We start from the raw sequence: 17784 nt of genomic DNA, 5'->3' as shown, positions 1-17784 counted from the left end.
TAAATTATGACTTATTGTTGAGTATCTACCTGTAGGTGTTACTATGATATATAATGCTCTATGTAGACAGAAGAGTTGACCAGAACAGGCAAGAGAGAGAGAGTGATGTGTTCATTGAAGTAAATGCTTGAAGCTGCTTACAGTTCACCATCTCAGAGTGATTCATTGCTGTTCTTTCCTCAGCTGATCCTGTTATTGTGTGTTAGTTTTTGTGTTTCTCCAGCCATTGCCCATGTATTGTTATGTTTGTCAGCAATGAACATGAACAGGGGGCCACAGGCTATTGTACTGCTAACACTGACCTTTTTATTAGAAACACTGACCTTGAAGTAGAAGAAAAAAAGAAGAAGAGGAAGAAGAAATTTGTAAGTCGCTTTGGTTAAAAGCATCTGCGAAATGCCAAATTGTAAACTGTAAATTGTAAATACTTTATTGGTCACACACACGAGAGTAGTGAGCAGTGAAATACAGCCTCAGCATTTAACCCATCCTATACACCAGTGAGCACATGCAGTCTAGGAGCAGTGGGCAGCCACAGGTGCCCAGGGACCAACTCCAGGTCTTTTTGCCAGTGCAAACATGTCCTTCTTCCTGGGCGGCAACAGTGCTAACCATTGAGCCACTGTGAAGCCCATGTAGTTAACCGATGCAGTAAGATGGAATTTATGCAGAACTGTCTCTTTCACTATTTCTCCATATCTCACACTGCAGTAGCACACAGACAGAGGGCATTATTGGCTTTAAACTGATTTCTTTACAAACTGTTAATAAAACCATGACTCTTTTTCTTTATGCACTAAGAATCACGTATTATTACAGCTGATTGTGAATTTAAATTTTCAGTCTTTCCTTTCGCTTTTAACATGTATGAAGGGTCAGACACTGACTGAGACTGAACCAGTGATTGTTAAAGCTGGTGGATCTCATAAACGGATACATTCAGTAGCTCTCCTTTGGTCTGAGTGAAACAGGCTCCTGGCTGCTAGCCTTTTGAGGGAAGATTCACCATCTCTAGAGATGACGTAAACAGTAAGCTGCTGACAGAGCTTGAGGAATTATAAATAAAACATATAGAATTTAAAATGGAATTTGTCTCTAATCTGAAGTAAGAGTCTCACATTCAAAGTTTTGATGTATACTTATATGATGTATAGTTACACATTACGGAACGACCAATCTGACCAAAAGACCCTTTGATGAAAATAATGATCCTCTTGAATAAGAATCACTTAAATTTAGGAATTACACAAATATTTGCAGAAGTCAGTATGTCCATTTATATGTCACTGCAGACCTGGACTCAAACCTGAAACTATGGACCACCTACTATATGTGTCATCAGCCCTCAGATTCCTCTCAAGCTTAGGAAGACTAATCCCCAACACAAATTATGTTCCTGGTTCTCCTTATAAATGTACTTTCCAAATATTCTGCTATTAACATTTAATCTACAATTTAATCTACAATTTAATCTACAATTCCGCATCCAGTGAAATTTCGTCAGTTCCTCAACCATAAATTGATGGGATAGGATCTAATTTTTGTTTCTTTTTCTTCCCTTTTTTTAATGCATGAAATTTTCACAGTTGAAACCAAATTTATAGGTATAAGGAAACATTTGTGCATAATCTTTTGAAATATGTGTCTTCCTCAGAAATTACTCTAGTAAAAACTAATTTTAAAAAGAAACAAAAAACGAATACTTCGTTAGATTTTGCTAAGATTACAAAATGACTGCAAACAGATGTATTGTGGATATAAACATGCTTCAAAATGGCTCAGTTATTTTGTCTTTCTCAAACTGACAACATTTACTCTTTTCGCAGATCTAAATTAATTTATGTTCCATTCATAAATTCTCTCAGTTCAGTTTAAAAGAGCACCCTCTTATTCAAACACCTTCTTATCCAAGAGGAGTAAATTAAAAGAGCTTGAAACCTTACAGTGGGATTCAATCACACACAGTAATTGGCAGCCATGGCCTAATGGTTAGAGAAGAGGGCTTGTGACTAGTTCAATCCCATGGGCCGGCAGGAAAAATGTGGCCGGGGGGAGTGGGTGAAGAGCGCTTTCCTTTCTCTCAACATCCACCAGTTGAATTGTCCTTGAGCAAGGCACTTAATCCCTCCTGCTCCGATGTGTGTGTGTTCATGTGGGTGTATAGAATGGGTTAAACGCAGAGGGTAAATTCATTGCTAACAGCGTGTGCGTGTGTGTGTGTGTGTGTGTGTGTGTGTACGCGATCAAGGAGATTCTATTGTACTCTATACTCAAACATCACAGACAGGGAGCAGTCTTGTCTACATAACTGCATGCCTCTCTACTTAATTGACGTCGTGCAGTGATGAGTCTCTTCAGTCACATCCTCTATCTCTCTCCTTGACAGTAACAGTTATGCCTCATGCCGTTCTCCACCATCTCTCCTCACAGAACGGCTTGGCCAATGGAAACCACACTGCATCTTTCTTACTTCAGCTGTTGGCAACATTATGCTCTGAACTGATTCTATTATGAGAAGGCAAGTGCTATTCTGACATTTCTTTTAAAGGTCTTATTTGTCAAATGTGTCTTCTAGAAAAGAAGATAACAAAAAAAACTGCAACTAGTGTTTCAAAAGAAGAGTTAAACACCATTGTTAATAACCATGACTGTGAATGAATGACTAGGTCTCATTAAAGTTCATTTGATTGGCTGTTCGAGATGCTGTTTTTAAATCTCAGAGTTTATGTCTCTGCCTACTTCTCATTAGGCATGTCAATTACAGTTCTGATGTATTTATTGCTCTCTGCACTAGGCTTAGTTCACTGTATAGGTCTAAAGATGACACATACATTGCTCAAGTTGAGCCTTGCTCATGTGTATAATCAGTTACTCTGTGTAGCATCACGTTTTATATCACTACTTTTTTTATAGTGGTTAGTTGTCTCTCATGTAAAGGATCTGGGTTTAATTTTGGAGGCTATGGTATGCACTGGATCAGACAACTAGCTGGGAAAGCACTGGACTGGATGGGGGTTATCTGGTATGATGCCAGCAAAACCTTGTATGCAAAGGGTGCTGAAGGACGAACTGAAATCACCACAGACAACACCAATAGTTTGGTCCATCTGAAACTGTCTCATCTAACATCAGAGGATTCAGCTGTGTATTATTGTGCAAAGCACACGCAGTGACAATAACTCATGATCAAGCTGTTCAAAAACTCCGAGAGGACAGCAGAGACACTGATATTGAGATTATTTGCTGTTTCTACAGACTGATCAGGTGGTTATAAAGTACAAACTGTTGAATACAATTCATGTGATTCACAATTTAAGATCACAGAGACTTGAGGAAGCCTTTGAAGACTATAGAGTTCTCCTGAAATGTGAATTTTCCCATTTGTTTTCACTGACCACAGTCACCTTAAATTGTGTAACTGTAGAGCTTGCAAGTAAATCTTTTGGTGAATCATTACGTATGTGGGAACATGTTTTAATAAATAAATAAATAAAGGCAAGCAGCAAGGAGCATTCTCTGTACCGGAGAGTCCCTGAAATACAAACAGCCAACTTTTAAAACACTTCCCCATGTCTATTTTATTTGCTGGCCAGAGGAAGGTGGGCTCCCCCACCTTCGAGTCTTGGTTCCTCCCAAGCTTACTTCCTCATATTCACTTCATTAGGGAGTTTTTCGTTGCCACTGTTGCCTTGGGCTCGCTCATTAGGGGTTTAGATACTGATCACTGTAAAGCTGCTTTGAGACAATTTGACTGTAAAATGCATTATACAAAGAAACTTGAAACTTGAACCAAACATAACAGAGAAAACAGCTTGTGTAGATATGTACTTGTGAGCAAATAATGTGGAAATCACATACGAAGACCACAGGCTTTCATGTGAGAAAATGAATGATTCACGGTTCTTTCCTCTAAGGCTGAATGGAGAAAATTTCACTCTGTCCATAGTACCTCCTCCTATCCTCAACAGAGCACTTGTTGCGTATCAAACAAAAACAGATACGCTGCTGATGTTTTCATTGGTGGATGCTGTGGTTTCACATATCTTGTTTATGCCAGTTCACTGATCACGGATCATCATACTAGTTGATACCTATATGTCAATGCAAATCTACTGAATTCTTTATTATGTTCACTGTTTAAACAGTAATGCATCAAAATAATACAATTCTTTACATTTCCCACATCGCCATAGTCTGGTGCTTTTTGTTTAATCACATACAACATGTTATGGATAGATTACGTAATTTGAAATCAGGTTTAAACAGTTCAAATACTTGTTGAACTCAAGTTCTGTTTTTCAGACCAAACACGTGCTCTACCACAGTGTCACAGAATTTAGTTCAGGTTCCCACAATTCCACTTCAATTCAACATTCAAAAGAAAATTAATTTTACCAAAACATTTGAAAGAGCACTCATATCTCTTGTGACTCTAGGTGGAGCCCACAAACTCACCTGTGCCTGCAGTGGATTTAGTGTGAGAAGCACTAACATGCACTGGATCCGTCAGACTCCTGGAAAAGGACTGGAATGGATCATTTACTATTATTCTGATTCTGACAAGAACACAGCCCAGGCAGTGCAGGGCCAGTTCACAGCATCCAAGGACAGCTCTAATTTCTACCTTCATATGAACCAACTGAAGACTGAGGACACAGTCCATCTGTACAAAAAGCAAAGACAGAAGGTTGTGGGAGGAGATACTGTCAGTCAGGTGATACTGTCAGAATAATACTGTAACTCTCCCCTTGCATCACAACATCTCAGTGAATAAACTAGACCATTTTAACAATGAACTGTAAAAACAACCATCTGATGAGAAGACCATCCTTGATTGATGTTTAACTGATTTTCTTTGGGAATTCCCTCTGAAATGAAAAATGTCACACATTTATTGTTTGAACTATCACTTATTCAAAAGTATTTTCATTGCCTTTGCTGATCAATACAATTTATAGTGTAACAAAATCACACCCTTAAGGATCTGATATGGAACATGGATGTGACTTTCAGTGAAGTCAGCTGAATATTTAGAATAATCATATTTCTTATTTCCTGTGTATAATATGAAAAAGAACATAAGTTCCAGCCCAAAATCTATGATTCAAAGTCATTTTATAAAATCACAAAATTACAAGTAAACATGTGACTAAATTTCACCAGGAGAGATGCATAATAGAGGATGAATGAATTATATATATACACACACACACACAAACATATATATATATATATATATATATATATATATATATATATATATATATATATATATATATAAAGAAGCCGAGAATACAGGACTTTTATGCCCTAAAATGTAGTAAATGTTGCTGAATGTTTTAAATATTTTAGTTAGACATTAGTTCTACAGCTATTGCATTACTATAATTCTAAATAAAACACTTTGTGTTCTGATTTACGCCAGAATAGCAATCAAAAGTGTTGTATCTTTGGGTAAAAATATACCAAAATGGCAAAAATTTAACAGACACTACTCCTTGTCCATTTTTGAGCTACAGTTTATAACATTTCTGTAACGGCCCTAGACCATATGCTCGATACTAAAAGGGCGTCCTGGGTTCTTTTAATGATCTTATAAATGAATTTATATGTCACTGTTAACTTAAATGATAATTTTCTAACCCAACCCTAGTGGAAATTCCAGTTGAAAACCAGTAGAAAATCCCAATAGAAAACCAGTAGAAAACCAATTGAAAACCAGTAGAAAACCAATAGCAATTTCAACTGGTTTCTATTGGTTTTTATAGGGAAATTGAAACACATTCAACTGGTTTCACAACTGGTTTCTACTGGAATGCCCAGTAGAAAAACCAATAGAAAATTCTACTGGAATGTATTGGTCTGAACTGGTCTCAGATGGTCTGTATTGGTTTTAGCTGGAGACAACTGGGTTATTGAGTTCACGTGAACTCCTCACGTAGTGTGTGAAATGTTACAGTTGGTATTTAAATGGATGAAACTAATTTCAATTGGTGGAACCTGGAATTATAGTGAATTCATCACTGCATGTAATTTATGTTTTAACAGTTTACTTCCACCACGTCCAAACAGGCTGAGAACACACACACCTTTGTTTACTGCAATCTATATATACACCTTGATAATAACAATTTAACAGAGAATACTGAAATACAGGCAACAAGTAAATGTATAAGGAATGCCTTTATTGTCATCGTAAATGTACAACGAGAGTCAGAGTGCCAAGCAACATAGAAGGAATTAAAATATAACTACAAAATGTAAACATAAAGAAAATATAGAAACATAGAAATACGAATATAAAATCATTTTTAAGTGGCATTGCAGTGCCTCAGGAAATGTTTTGTCTGATTGATTTAATAGGCTATACATGTACGTTGGAGGATGGAAATTTCTAAACATTTAAACGGCAGTGTCAAATTCTAGGCTACTTAATAGGCCTAAACAGGGTTATAACCAGGCATACAACATTTCTCACCAAGTGCAGGTATTGGGTTTGTTAGACCAGAATACAGAATTTCACTTTTAAAATCATACTTTGTCGTTCTTAATGGCGGTGACCTCCCTGATGGGCGACGCTGTTTCTGTCCTTATTTCGGGGAGGGGGCCCTCTTGTTCTCCGCTGTCGTAGCGAGTTCTCGATCGGCTGCATTATATAAAATCCGTAACTGTATACTCACTAAACGCATTAACAGCAGCAGGCATACTCAATATAAAGCCGTATCTACAAACAGCTGTTATCTGGCAAGCCTATGTTATGGATAACTAAAAGCGAACAGTCGCAAGCGTGTGCTACACTGAAATATACAGTCTCAACGGGGACACACAGGAACTGATTTGGTAACGTTATCACCTGTCTTTAAGTATAGTTATAACTATCAATATAACTCTAGTAGCATACAAGCCCTCGAAGTGAGTACTTGTTTTTGTCATGTGTAAAAGCTAAAGTAAGTTAAGTAAGATATGTTAAACACTTAATGCAATGAGTAGCTTACCGGTAGCAAAAAACCTGGCCTTAGGCTCCGTCGTGCAAACACTTGGTAGTTTCGTCGAAATTGTTTATACGAGAAAAGGGAACAACAGCCCGATAATTATCTTCCAAGTACCTTACCAGAGCAAACTTTTTTTTTTACTGTGAACTAAGGCTAACTGTAGGTTGTAACTGTAAAGCTGCGTTTTATCCGAAGCGAAATTCGCGGGTTTTGATTGCCTGCCTTCGTGCGACGTTACAGCAAGGATTTTTGAATACACCAATCAGATTACTCAAGAAGGGCTAGGAGCCACGCCCCCTTCCCAGGTATCTCTTCAGTCGAGACGGAGGACAAGCTGATCGTGTAATCAAAATGCTTGCTCTGATGTAATATAATTGTTTCAGTATGATCATGTCCAAATAAACAGTGTGTGCACTTCTTTGGTCAGTTATAGCCGTCAAAATATAATTAATAAAAATTGACCAGCAGGAAGGCAGAGAACTTTCTTTAAGCAACATACAACTTTAAAAATTAGTGGTTTTAAACTGAATATGAATTCAATTTAAATGTTCAGTTTAAAAACACTTATTTTTAAAAGAAACACTAATGGTTCAAATGTTTTACAAATGACTGGACATTTAAAAAAAAAAAAATCAGTGTATTCTCTTTAGTGCACTTTGTACGTTGTCAATTGATTAATCAAACAATTCATTTCATTATAATTCATTATTTTTGAGTGCATTCTCAATGTACAGCACTTTCTCACCAAGTGCAGGTATTGGGTTTGTTAGACCAGTTGAGACCAATTGATTCCAGTTGAAATGAATAGCAGACAACACCAGTTACATCCTATTGGTTTCAACTGGGTTGAACTGGTGGAGCAGCCACTGCCAATGGCTCTATTGGTCTGAACGGGTTTTAAATGGTTTCAACTGGTATTCTTAACTGGGCAAACCAATAGAATCTGAAAAACCAGTTGGAACCAATAGAAACCAGTAGAGACCAATAGAGACCAGTTCATCCCAATAGACTGGCTACTGGTTTTTCAACTGGAATTTCCACTAGGGAAACCTTTGTTCCACACTTATTGTAACAATAATATCCAGAAACCGGACCATTTAAATTTCAATGCAAAGCAATTTACTTATTGAAGGTAGTATGTCAACCCAACCAAAACATTCAATACCAAATATCCAAATGTTGTATTACAGAACTTTTAAACAAAAATCCACTCAGTGAAAAACACAAGTATTCGTCAATACCTTAGCAATGATCAATGATCTAATAACATTTTGCAGCAACACAATACATGAGCATAACATTCATTAACACATGCACACTCCGCGGATCCACACACACACACACACACACTTAGACCTAAGCCGGCAAATGAATAAAATTAAACAAAACCGTTGCAGGCCTGAGACGTTGCTCGGGTTCGCTGTGGCCCAGCACAAAATGGCCACTTCACTCGGTAACGAGCAAAAAGGGAAAAACACACACAGTACCTTATTCCAGCACAGTCTCGGGTGGTTTACCGGTCCGACAATGACTGCATGTCCCACGTAGCAACAGCAACAAGCACCAAATCCTGCAAAGATCCAAAATCCCGATGCAGTCTTTCTGCGAGTAGCAGCAAAGTCCTCCGTAGCAATCCTTAACAGGTTAAGCTAAACGGCAAGGCTCCGTCGACTTAATTCTCACCAACAACAAAAAACACGATACTATCTTTCTTGCTCTTTATGGGTTTTCTTTTCGAGTAACCAAAAACTAAAAGGCAGTATTCGAGAATTACAACGTTGTTCACGATATATAGTTATACTTTACAAACTCAGGCTCTCTCTCGCAGTCGCGCTCCTTGCTCTCTCTTTTTCTCTCTCTTCTCTCCTCTCTCTTCACTATCGCTCGACCTCTGACGCCATCGGTATTAACTCTACGAATAATAAACTATATTTCTACACTGAAATAACAAAAATACCAGGCATTTTATACATTCACACAACATATGAAATCACTACATCAGAACGAATATTAATAATAACTTGGAACACATATACATACACACATGCAATACATATCCCAGAATTCCGATCAATGACCCAAACGAATTTTCCAGACAAATACAAAATCCAAACGTATTGCTAATTTGTTCATGAACTCTCTTTATGAAAATGAATTAACTAGTTCAGTGAGTAACTAAGAACTATATCAACCCTAAATTACCTACTATTAATTAACATTAAGGTATCTAAAATCGTCACTGCGCTACAATTCTTTTCCTTATTTTCATCTGTTTGTGTACGTATACATTGGTTTATTTAGTTCCAAATACAAGTGACCTCATTAAAGAAAAAAGTACTGCTCACAATTTCTGTCGTTTTATCTGTCATGTCAGACTCCAGAGGGCAAACCATGTAGACCAATGTACATTTTATAATCACATACTGGATCTGTTTATCCATGTAAACTATTCTACCCTTTATAATCACAGTCTGGATCTGCTCATCCCTTAAAGGGATGAACAGGGAAAGGTCATGGATTGTATTCCTGGAGACATCAAGCTACAGCTTTGTGAACAGCTATTCTCAGTCTGTTAAGAGAAGGTTCTCCAGCTCCATCTCTATCTCCAGATGACTCCAGTGGTAAATTGTATTTCCAGATGAACAATGTGAAGAGTGAAGACACTCAAAGTGAGAGACAAAGACAGCAGAACTGCACAAAAAACACTTCCCCATATGTCTCAGTGAAAACAGCTTGTGCTGTGCTCTTAAACAAAACAGGAGTAAAAAGTAGATCTCATATTTAGGTATGAGCTTATGAGCAAATAATGCACAAGTCACATATGAACATCACAGGATTGTATCCCTGTCTTGGGGGGCTTGGAATCCACAGCTCTTTCTATTAAAGCCAAGTGGTTAAGGTTGGTAGAATGAATCAGGGAAAAAAAAATCACTTTACCCACAGTACCCCGTCTTATCCGCGAAGGGGCACTTGTTGTCTATCAAATAGACACAGATGAGATGCTGATATTTTCATTGATACATCCTGTGATTTCACATATCCTGTTCATACCAGTTTACTCATCTCTATTTATAACATTACTAGTTGACACCCATACATCAATGCAAATCTACTGGGTTCTTCATTATGTTCACTATTTAAACAGCAATGGTCTGAAAGTTCTCCTCCAGAACAGCTCTCACTAACTCAGCATCAGCACAATGTTCACTGTTTCTCTGCTGCCACAACTGCTGCTGTTGGCAGCCATGTCCTGTGAGTTTTTGGGTTTGGTGAAAAGAAAATCTGAGAGCTTGGTAATACTCATGGTTTTATTATTGTTTGAATGAATTTGTCTCTCTGTTCCTTCAGGTGTCCAGTGTGAGGTTGTTCTCTCACAGTCTGAACAACCAGTGACTGTGTCTCCAGGTGGAACCCACAAACTCACCTGTGCGTGCAGTTGATTTAGTGTGAGTTATGCTTATATGCTGTCGTCCCTCAGGCTCCTGGAAAATGACTAAAATGGATCATTTACTATAAGTCTGATAGCAGCAAGAGTACAGCCCAGGCAGTGCAGGGCCGCTTCACAGCATCCAAGGACAGCTCTAATTTCTACCTTCATATGAACCAACTGAAGACTGAGGATACAGCAGTTTATTACTGTGCTAGAGATCCACCGTGATTAAACTCATACAACCAGCTGTACAAAAACCAAAAGGGGGAAAGATGTGGGAGGAGAGTTATAATTATGATACTGTAAGTCCCCCCCTTGGTGCTCATACATTCAGCAAAACAACAAAATATAGTCAGACAGTCATTTACTTTGTAGGTACAATTGCAATCCTAACACCGGGACACCAAAAGATGTAGGTGTAATAGGATTAATAAATCAGTCTCATAAATCAGTCTCATATAATTTATTAACCATTAATTTGGGTGTTCAATATTTTATTAATTAAACAACTAAGATTAATGGGATAAGCTAGCTGTAACACTGTGCTACAGTCTTAGAGAGTATTGCAGTACTAATGTATTGCAATTACACTACTAAATCCATAACACTCATGAACAACCAGGTTGGTGAAGGTAATTGGGAGTGCTTTGATGGCAGAGGTTGGCATTCAGTGAATACTGTGGCAGAAACAGACAGGACAACAGTTTATTTCAATGATACTATTTATTAACATAATCAATACTACTTGGCAAACTAATACTGATATGGTACAATCCATAATCAGCAGCAAAAAGAATGATCAAAGAGTAAATGGTAACAAGATGGTGATGAGTCTATGTGCAGGCATTCAGTGTAGGACTGAATGAGTGTTAGACCAGAGATGAGTGAGGGTGTGTGTGTGTGTGTGTGCGTGTGTGTGAGAGAGAGAGAGAGAGCGCGTGCGTGTATGTGGGCGTGTGCCCAGCTGCGCACTGAAGACAGAGGGAGGAGAGAGGCTGTGCGCAGGCGCACAGAAAAGAGGAGGAGGAGCGAGGTAGAGAGGCTGTGCGCATGTGCACAGGCAAGAGGTATGCGTGGTATGAGGATGTAGTAATCCCAATGTTGGAGGTGTGCAATCAGAGAAAGGGAGTTAGAAAGAGAGAGAACGCATGCCAGATCTACCCTTCATTAGTTGCAACCAAAAGAAAATAGCAAACGGCTAAAAACCGCATCGTACAGTGTGTACATTTAAATCATAAAAGAATTCAAATAACACCACTTCCTTCACGTTAACAGCATGTAATCTTAATACTAAAGTGTGCCCAGATGCCAGCCTTACTTGGAATAGCTCATTGCGTGGCGACCGAAGGTGCGTCTTTGGTGGCCTGATAAGCAGTGCGATTCGCAGGTCCAGAGAGAAGTTCCTTTCCTTGTCACTTGAAGATCGGGGCTCCGTTACTCGTCCGATGATCTTTAAGGGTTCTTGATTTAGTTTGTCGACGTTTAAAGAAATAAAAAGGGATCCGGACGCCTTTTCTTCCGTCGAATACTGTGTGCGTTACAGTGTAACTAGCCGGTAGAAGTTAAAGTTGCAACTATGCGAGAGAAAGTAAATTAAACTTTGGTTGTACAAATATCTCACTTCGTTGTTACTTTGTCCTTTTCTTCGGCAGAGAAACAGAGACACCCGCTGCTAGCGAGCTGCTGCTAGAGCGAGCCGCTGCTAGGGAGTTGCAGAATCGAAGAGCTGGAAAGAGAGAGAGTTTGGAATTTTCCGCGGTTTTATGGCGAAAATTGCGTCATCACTGTATATGGTATCTGGCTCCATTGCTGTATCCAATACCGTTACAGTGAAATCTGAGAAGATGGGTACAGATTACCCATGCGGTCAAGCAGGGAATTATGGGTAATATGGTATACGGGCCTGACAACCCCTACAACTTATTTCTCTCTTTTCTCCATCGGTTAAAATTTGCCATTACACATGATTCTGTAAGTCTCCTCCTGGCATGGCAGCCATCTTCATTTTGATGAATGGACTAGAACGTTCTAACCATGAACTGTAAAATTAACCATGAAATGTTTCACACTCTCAGATTTGCAAAAATCTGAATCGATACAACATGAATTAATGTTGTATGGATTCACTGCATTCAACTCAAAAACCACATGAAATCCTTATGTGTAATCAGATGACAAATGTGATACAGTCAATTCATAAATATTATTTATTGCCACTGCTATACATTGTGAATTTATAGTGTACTAACATCATCTGGTATGGCATATGGATGTCAATTTCAATAGTTTCATCAAATATGATCATGTGTAAGACATTTCTAAACATTTAATTTCTTTTTTGATGTATGGAATTGAATATTATCCAGTTTTACATGATGTTCTTAACTTCAAGTTTTTCCTTAATTTATTATTTTCTCTCTTTGCTCAGCCAAAGCTCCGATCAAATGGCACAGACATTCACCGTCTCACTACTGCTAGTACCTCTACCTCATGCTCAATAGGCAAAGATGGGTCTTGATATAGTAGGACCATTTGAGACAGCCAAATGGGACTGGAGATATGCTATCACCCATACTGAGTATTACTCAAAGTGGCCTGAAGTGGCATTTACACCCTCTATTACAAGTGATGCTGTAATGAGTTTCCTCAGTAGCACCTTTAGTCGTTATGGCAATCCTGAATGCCTAGTGACCAACAATGGGCCACAACTGATCTATTGCACTTTCCACATTCTTGAGAGAACGCAACATCTCTCATATCCTCTGTGTATCACCCTACTTCTGATGGGGCTGTTGAAAGATTCAACAGGGTTCTCAAAAGCTGCATGCAAAGTGCCATCATACAAGCTGCACCATAGGTAGAGACTGTGTCAGAATTCCTTCACACTTATTGAGCGACGCCACATGCCATGACGAGTGTTTCACATTTTGAGCTCATGTACGGCCGCAAGATGATAACCAATCATATCATTTCCCATCAACGGCCGGCGTAAACCATGATGCTGAAGTATACCAATGCATGTCCATTTGCCACTTGCAGATGAAGGAATATTGTGACACAAAGAGGGGATCACAAAGAGGGAACAATGTAAGCGTGAGAAAACAGACTCACGTTCCCAAAGGACATTCCAAATTCACGGAGCCAGTTGAAATCCAAAAGCAAGTGAGTCCTTTCACATACGGATTGTCTGATGGGAAGCTCTGGCATTCCTGTCATCTCATCAATGTACCTGAATCATCGGTGATGCCTCTAGATCAGTCCAGCACCAAAATGGCTGAAAACCTTGCACCTGATAAGAACGACCGAGAACACCCTGCCAGAGAATGGAAACCACCAAACTGTTCTAGTTCACTTTACATCCGCCTCCTGTGCTTCATTACTTTCAAATATAACAAATTCCATTTTTACTGAACCTAGCTGAGGTAAATATACCACAGAAAATTGGCAACCTGGAGAGTGTTGAAAACCAATTTTATAAAACTGGAAAAAATAGACCTTTTTCTAGAATGACATTATGACATGGAAAAGAAAAGCAAATAATCCTTCTCTTAAACACAATATTATGTGAATAGATTTATATGAACACAGTCATGTTTTAAACTGTGTAACTTTCTGTAAGTGGTAACAAAACATTGGTTGTGTGGTTTGGCATGTAATGCCATGACAGACAGCAATGAATATCCACACAGGCACACACACACACACACACACACACACACACACACTTGTACACACACACACACTCACACAAAAACATTAAGACAAATTTTTAAATGAGCAACTGATTGTATTAGTTATTACAAGGCTAGTGCCACATTAAACACTCTTTTAAGAATATTTAATATATTACACTGGAATTTTTTATGCAGAAAGTATGCAGAAAAATGAATGTCTGTAAAATTTTACAAAGTCCTTAAACTGGGATATAGAATAAAGCTGCTCAGCAAGTCATTGTGTTAGTTATTACAAGGCTGGTGCCAAATTGAACACCTTTATCAGGATCTTTAATATATTACACTAGAATCCTGATTCAAAATATAAATATTAATAAGGGCTGTAGGAGTGAAACTGTCTATTTGATAAAAGCCATATGACCCTCAGTGGTGAAGTTGTAGCGCTCCTATACCACATACCCGTTACTAAAAGGGTGTCCTGGGTTCTTTTATTAACCCAGTAAATTAAGTTATATCTTACTGCTTGTCTATATGTATCTCAATATGTAAATATGTAAAGATCTATAGCTTTAAACATATGAGATGTTACTGATAAATGTCAGCCTTTTAACACATGCTCTTTTCCTCACTTGTGTCTTAATAATACACTCAGAAACACTAAGTTCAAATTTAAATGCAAAATGATTTACTTATTAAAGACTGTATGGATTCAACCAACCTAAAAGTGTCAAATATCAAAAGCACCAAGTTTCAGTATTACAGAAACATTCAACAAAATCCTTTCAGCATAAAATAGCACACCTGTCAATACCTTACTAACAAAAGTTTGAGTGAATTCTCATATCTTACTTCACCTCAAATAGCATGTCGTATAAAGAACTCCACAGAGGTACCATTAACACCATAAACACATCTGTCTCATCTTGTCTCCTCCTGCTTCTGCTGGCAGATGTAAACAGTGAGTACCAGTGAATTCACCTGTATTTTAAAAGTGTAGAGGGAATGTGAATTAAATTATTGATATCTGACTGTGGGGCGGCACGGTGGCACAGTCACAACAAGAAGGTCTCGGGTTCGATACCCGGCCAGGCGGCCAGGGTCCTTTATGTGTGGAGTTTGCATGTTCTCCCTGTGTCTGCATGGGTCCTCCCGGAGCTCTTATCTCCTCCCAAAGACATACAGGTTGAGAAATTGGAGACACTGAATTGCACCTAGGTATGAATGTGTGTGTGAAGGTGTTTGTCTGTGTGTCTGCCCTGCGATGGACTGGCGACCTGTGTTGTGCTCTGACAGGAATTCACTGTGTTGAGCAGGATCAGCCTGATCCTATGGTTGTGAAGCCTGGTCAGTCCATGACTTTGTCCTGTAAGGTCTCTGGATATTCACTGACTGATAGTGACTACTGTACATACTGGATACGACAGCCTGCAGGGAAAACACTGGAATGGGTTGGAGGACTATGTGGTGGTGATAACATATATTACCGTGAACAACTGAAGAACAAGTTTCAGATCTCCAGAGATACCTCCTTCAGTACAGTACATAAAAACGTGTATCCCAAAAGTTGCATGGTTGCAACTCCCACAGACACAATGCAAGACATATGGGCCGTCCGCACAACAATGGAGAAAATTGAGTTTTTGTGAAAACGGAAGGATTTTGTTGCATTCTGGCCTTTTGTCCATATGACAACAGCTTTTTTGGGGCTTGAAAACACAAATTCTGAAACTGGGTTCCAGAGTGGAATCTTTTGAAAACGCAATCCTTATGTCGCCATGTACACAGGCGAACATGGAACCTTTTGAAAACGACATTGCCCCATGTCATGCATGACTATTTACGTTTACGTGGTGCTCTTCTGTGGTGTTTGTAGATTTGGGTGGCAAAGTTACACTGCACCTACTGGCCTGGCACACATACTACAGCGTTTTCACTCGTTTTTGCGAATCCGTGTGGACGAGGATGAGATCACAAAATGTTGTTGTATGGATGCGAAACTTTTTGAAAACTTAAAGGAAAAATGTTTTCAAAATATTTCGTTGTCATGTGGACGGGGCCATAATCTCTCTCTCTCTCTCTCTCTCTCTCTCTCTCTCTCTCTCTCTCTCTCTCACACACACACACACACGCACTCACACACACACCTACACAGACAAACACACACACACACACACACACAAAGGGATCCATTAAGAGATGCATGTTTCAGATGTCTGCCTTGAACTAAAGTCAAACAGTGAAACAGCAAAAGCTAAATCACTGACACAACTGGAAACTTATAGGTGACACTGAACAGTCTGTAGTTTAGAACCCAAATTACTTGTTATGCATTAACGATAAATTCCCTTAGGTTAACAGTAGATGGCGCTTGTCTCCTTTAAATAATGTGAAGAGCACTCAGTGAGGACTGATATGAAAACTGAATGGGAACTGTGTATGCCACAGCCCCAGCAGGCAATGCAAATTCTCTACCTATATAAACATGACAACCATGCAGAAAAAAAGCAGTCCAGTGAAAATCCCTCTGATCTCTGGAGAGGACAGAAGAGCAGCTTCCATCAGTTCATTTTCATCACAAAACATGTTACCTGTGTGTTTACCATTGCTGTTAGCAGCCATACAAAGTAGGTTTATACATTACTGAAAACAAATAGATGACTCACTTTCAAGATATTTGTGCTATTCACGATTTTTCTGATATGTTTTTGTTCTTCAGGTGTCCAGTGTGAGGTTGTTCTCACACAGTCTGAACAGTCAGTGGTTGTGTCTCCAGATGGAGCCCACAAACTCACCTGTGCCTGCAGTGGATTTACTCTGTCAAGCTATGGGATGAGCTGGGTCCGTCAGGCTCCTGGAAAAGGACTGGAATGGATCATTTACTATTATTCTGATAGCAGCAAGAACACAGCCCAGGCAGTGCAGGGTCGGTTCACAGCATCCAAGGACAGCTCTAATTTCTACCTTCATATGAACCAACTGAAGACTGAGGACACTGCAGTTTATTACTGTGCTAGAGATTCACTGTGATTAAACTCATACAACCAGCTGTACAAAAACCAAAAGGGGGAAGGATGTGGGAGGAGAGTTATAATTATGATACTGTATGTCTCCCCCTTAGGACTCATACATTCAGCACAATAGTAACATATGGTCAATCGGTCGCTTATTTATTTTCTCCACCAATTCAAATTTGTAATTGCACATGATTCTGTCTCCCCTTTGCATGCCAGCCATCTTCATTTTGGTGAATGGACTAGAACATTCTAACCATGAACTGTAAAATCAACCATGAAATGTTTCACACTCTGAGATTTACAAAAATGTGAATCAATACAACATGTGTATTCACTGAATTCAACCCAAAAATCACATAAAATCTCTAGGTCTAATGAGAAGTCAGCTGTAACAGAGTTTATTAAGAATTATTCTTTATCAATATATTATAAATTTATAGTGTACCAACATCACTCTTGAAGATCTGAAATGGAACATGGATGTCACTTTAAATGAAATCATCTAATATGAGGATGTTTCATATTTCCTGTGTATAAAATGAAAAACAGAGCATACTGAGTTCTAGCCCATAATATTATGATTCAAAGTCATTTTAGAAAATAACAAAATTACAGCTAAACATGTGACTAAATTTCACCAGGGAAGATGAGAAATAGAGGATAAAAGAAAAAAA

The 17784-nt window shown here is 38.7% G+C and overlaps 1 gene segment (V, D, J or C); it reads left to right on the top strand.

Annotated features, from left to right (window-relative positions):
• Nucleotides 1–10192: 10192 nt before the first annotated feature.
• LOC115819443 (Ig heavy chain V region-like) lies at nucleotides 10193–17123 on the top strand. The segment is given in 2 exon segments: nucleotides 10193–10244; nucleotides 16813–17123. Coding segments are annotated over 2 exon segments (363 nt in total).
• The last annotated feature ends 661 nt before the right edge of the window (nucleotides 17124–17784 follow it).

The sequence above is a fragment of the Chanos chanos genome, chromosome 8, assembly GCF_902362185.1.
Source record: "Chanos chanos chromosome 8, fChaCha1.1, whole genome shotgun sequence".
Lineage (NCBI taxonomy): Eukaryota > Metazoa > Chordata > Actinopteri > Gonorynchiformes > Chanidae > Chanos > Chanos chanos.
The sequence above is the reverse complement of the archived record's forward strand: the minus strand, read 5'-3'. Positions and strand labels throughout refer to the sequence as shown.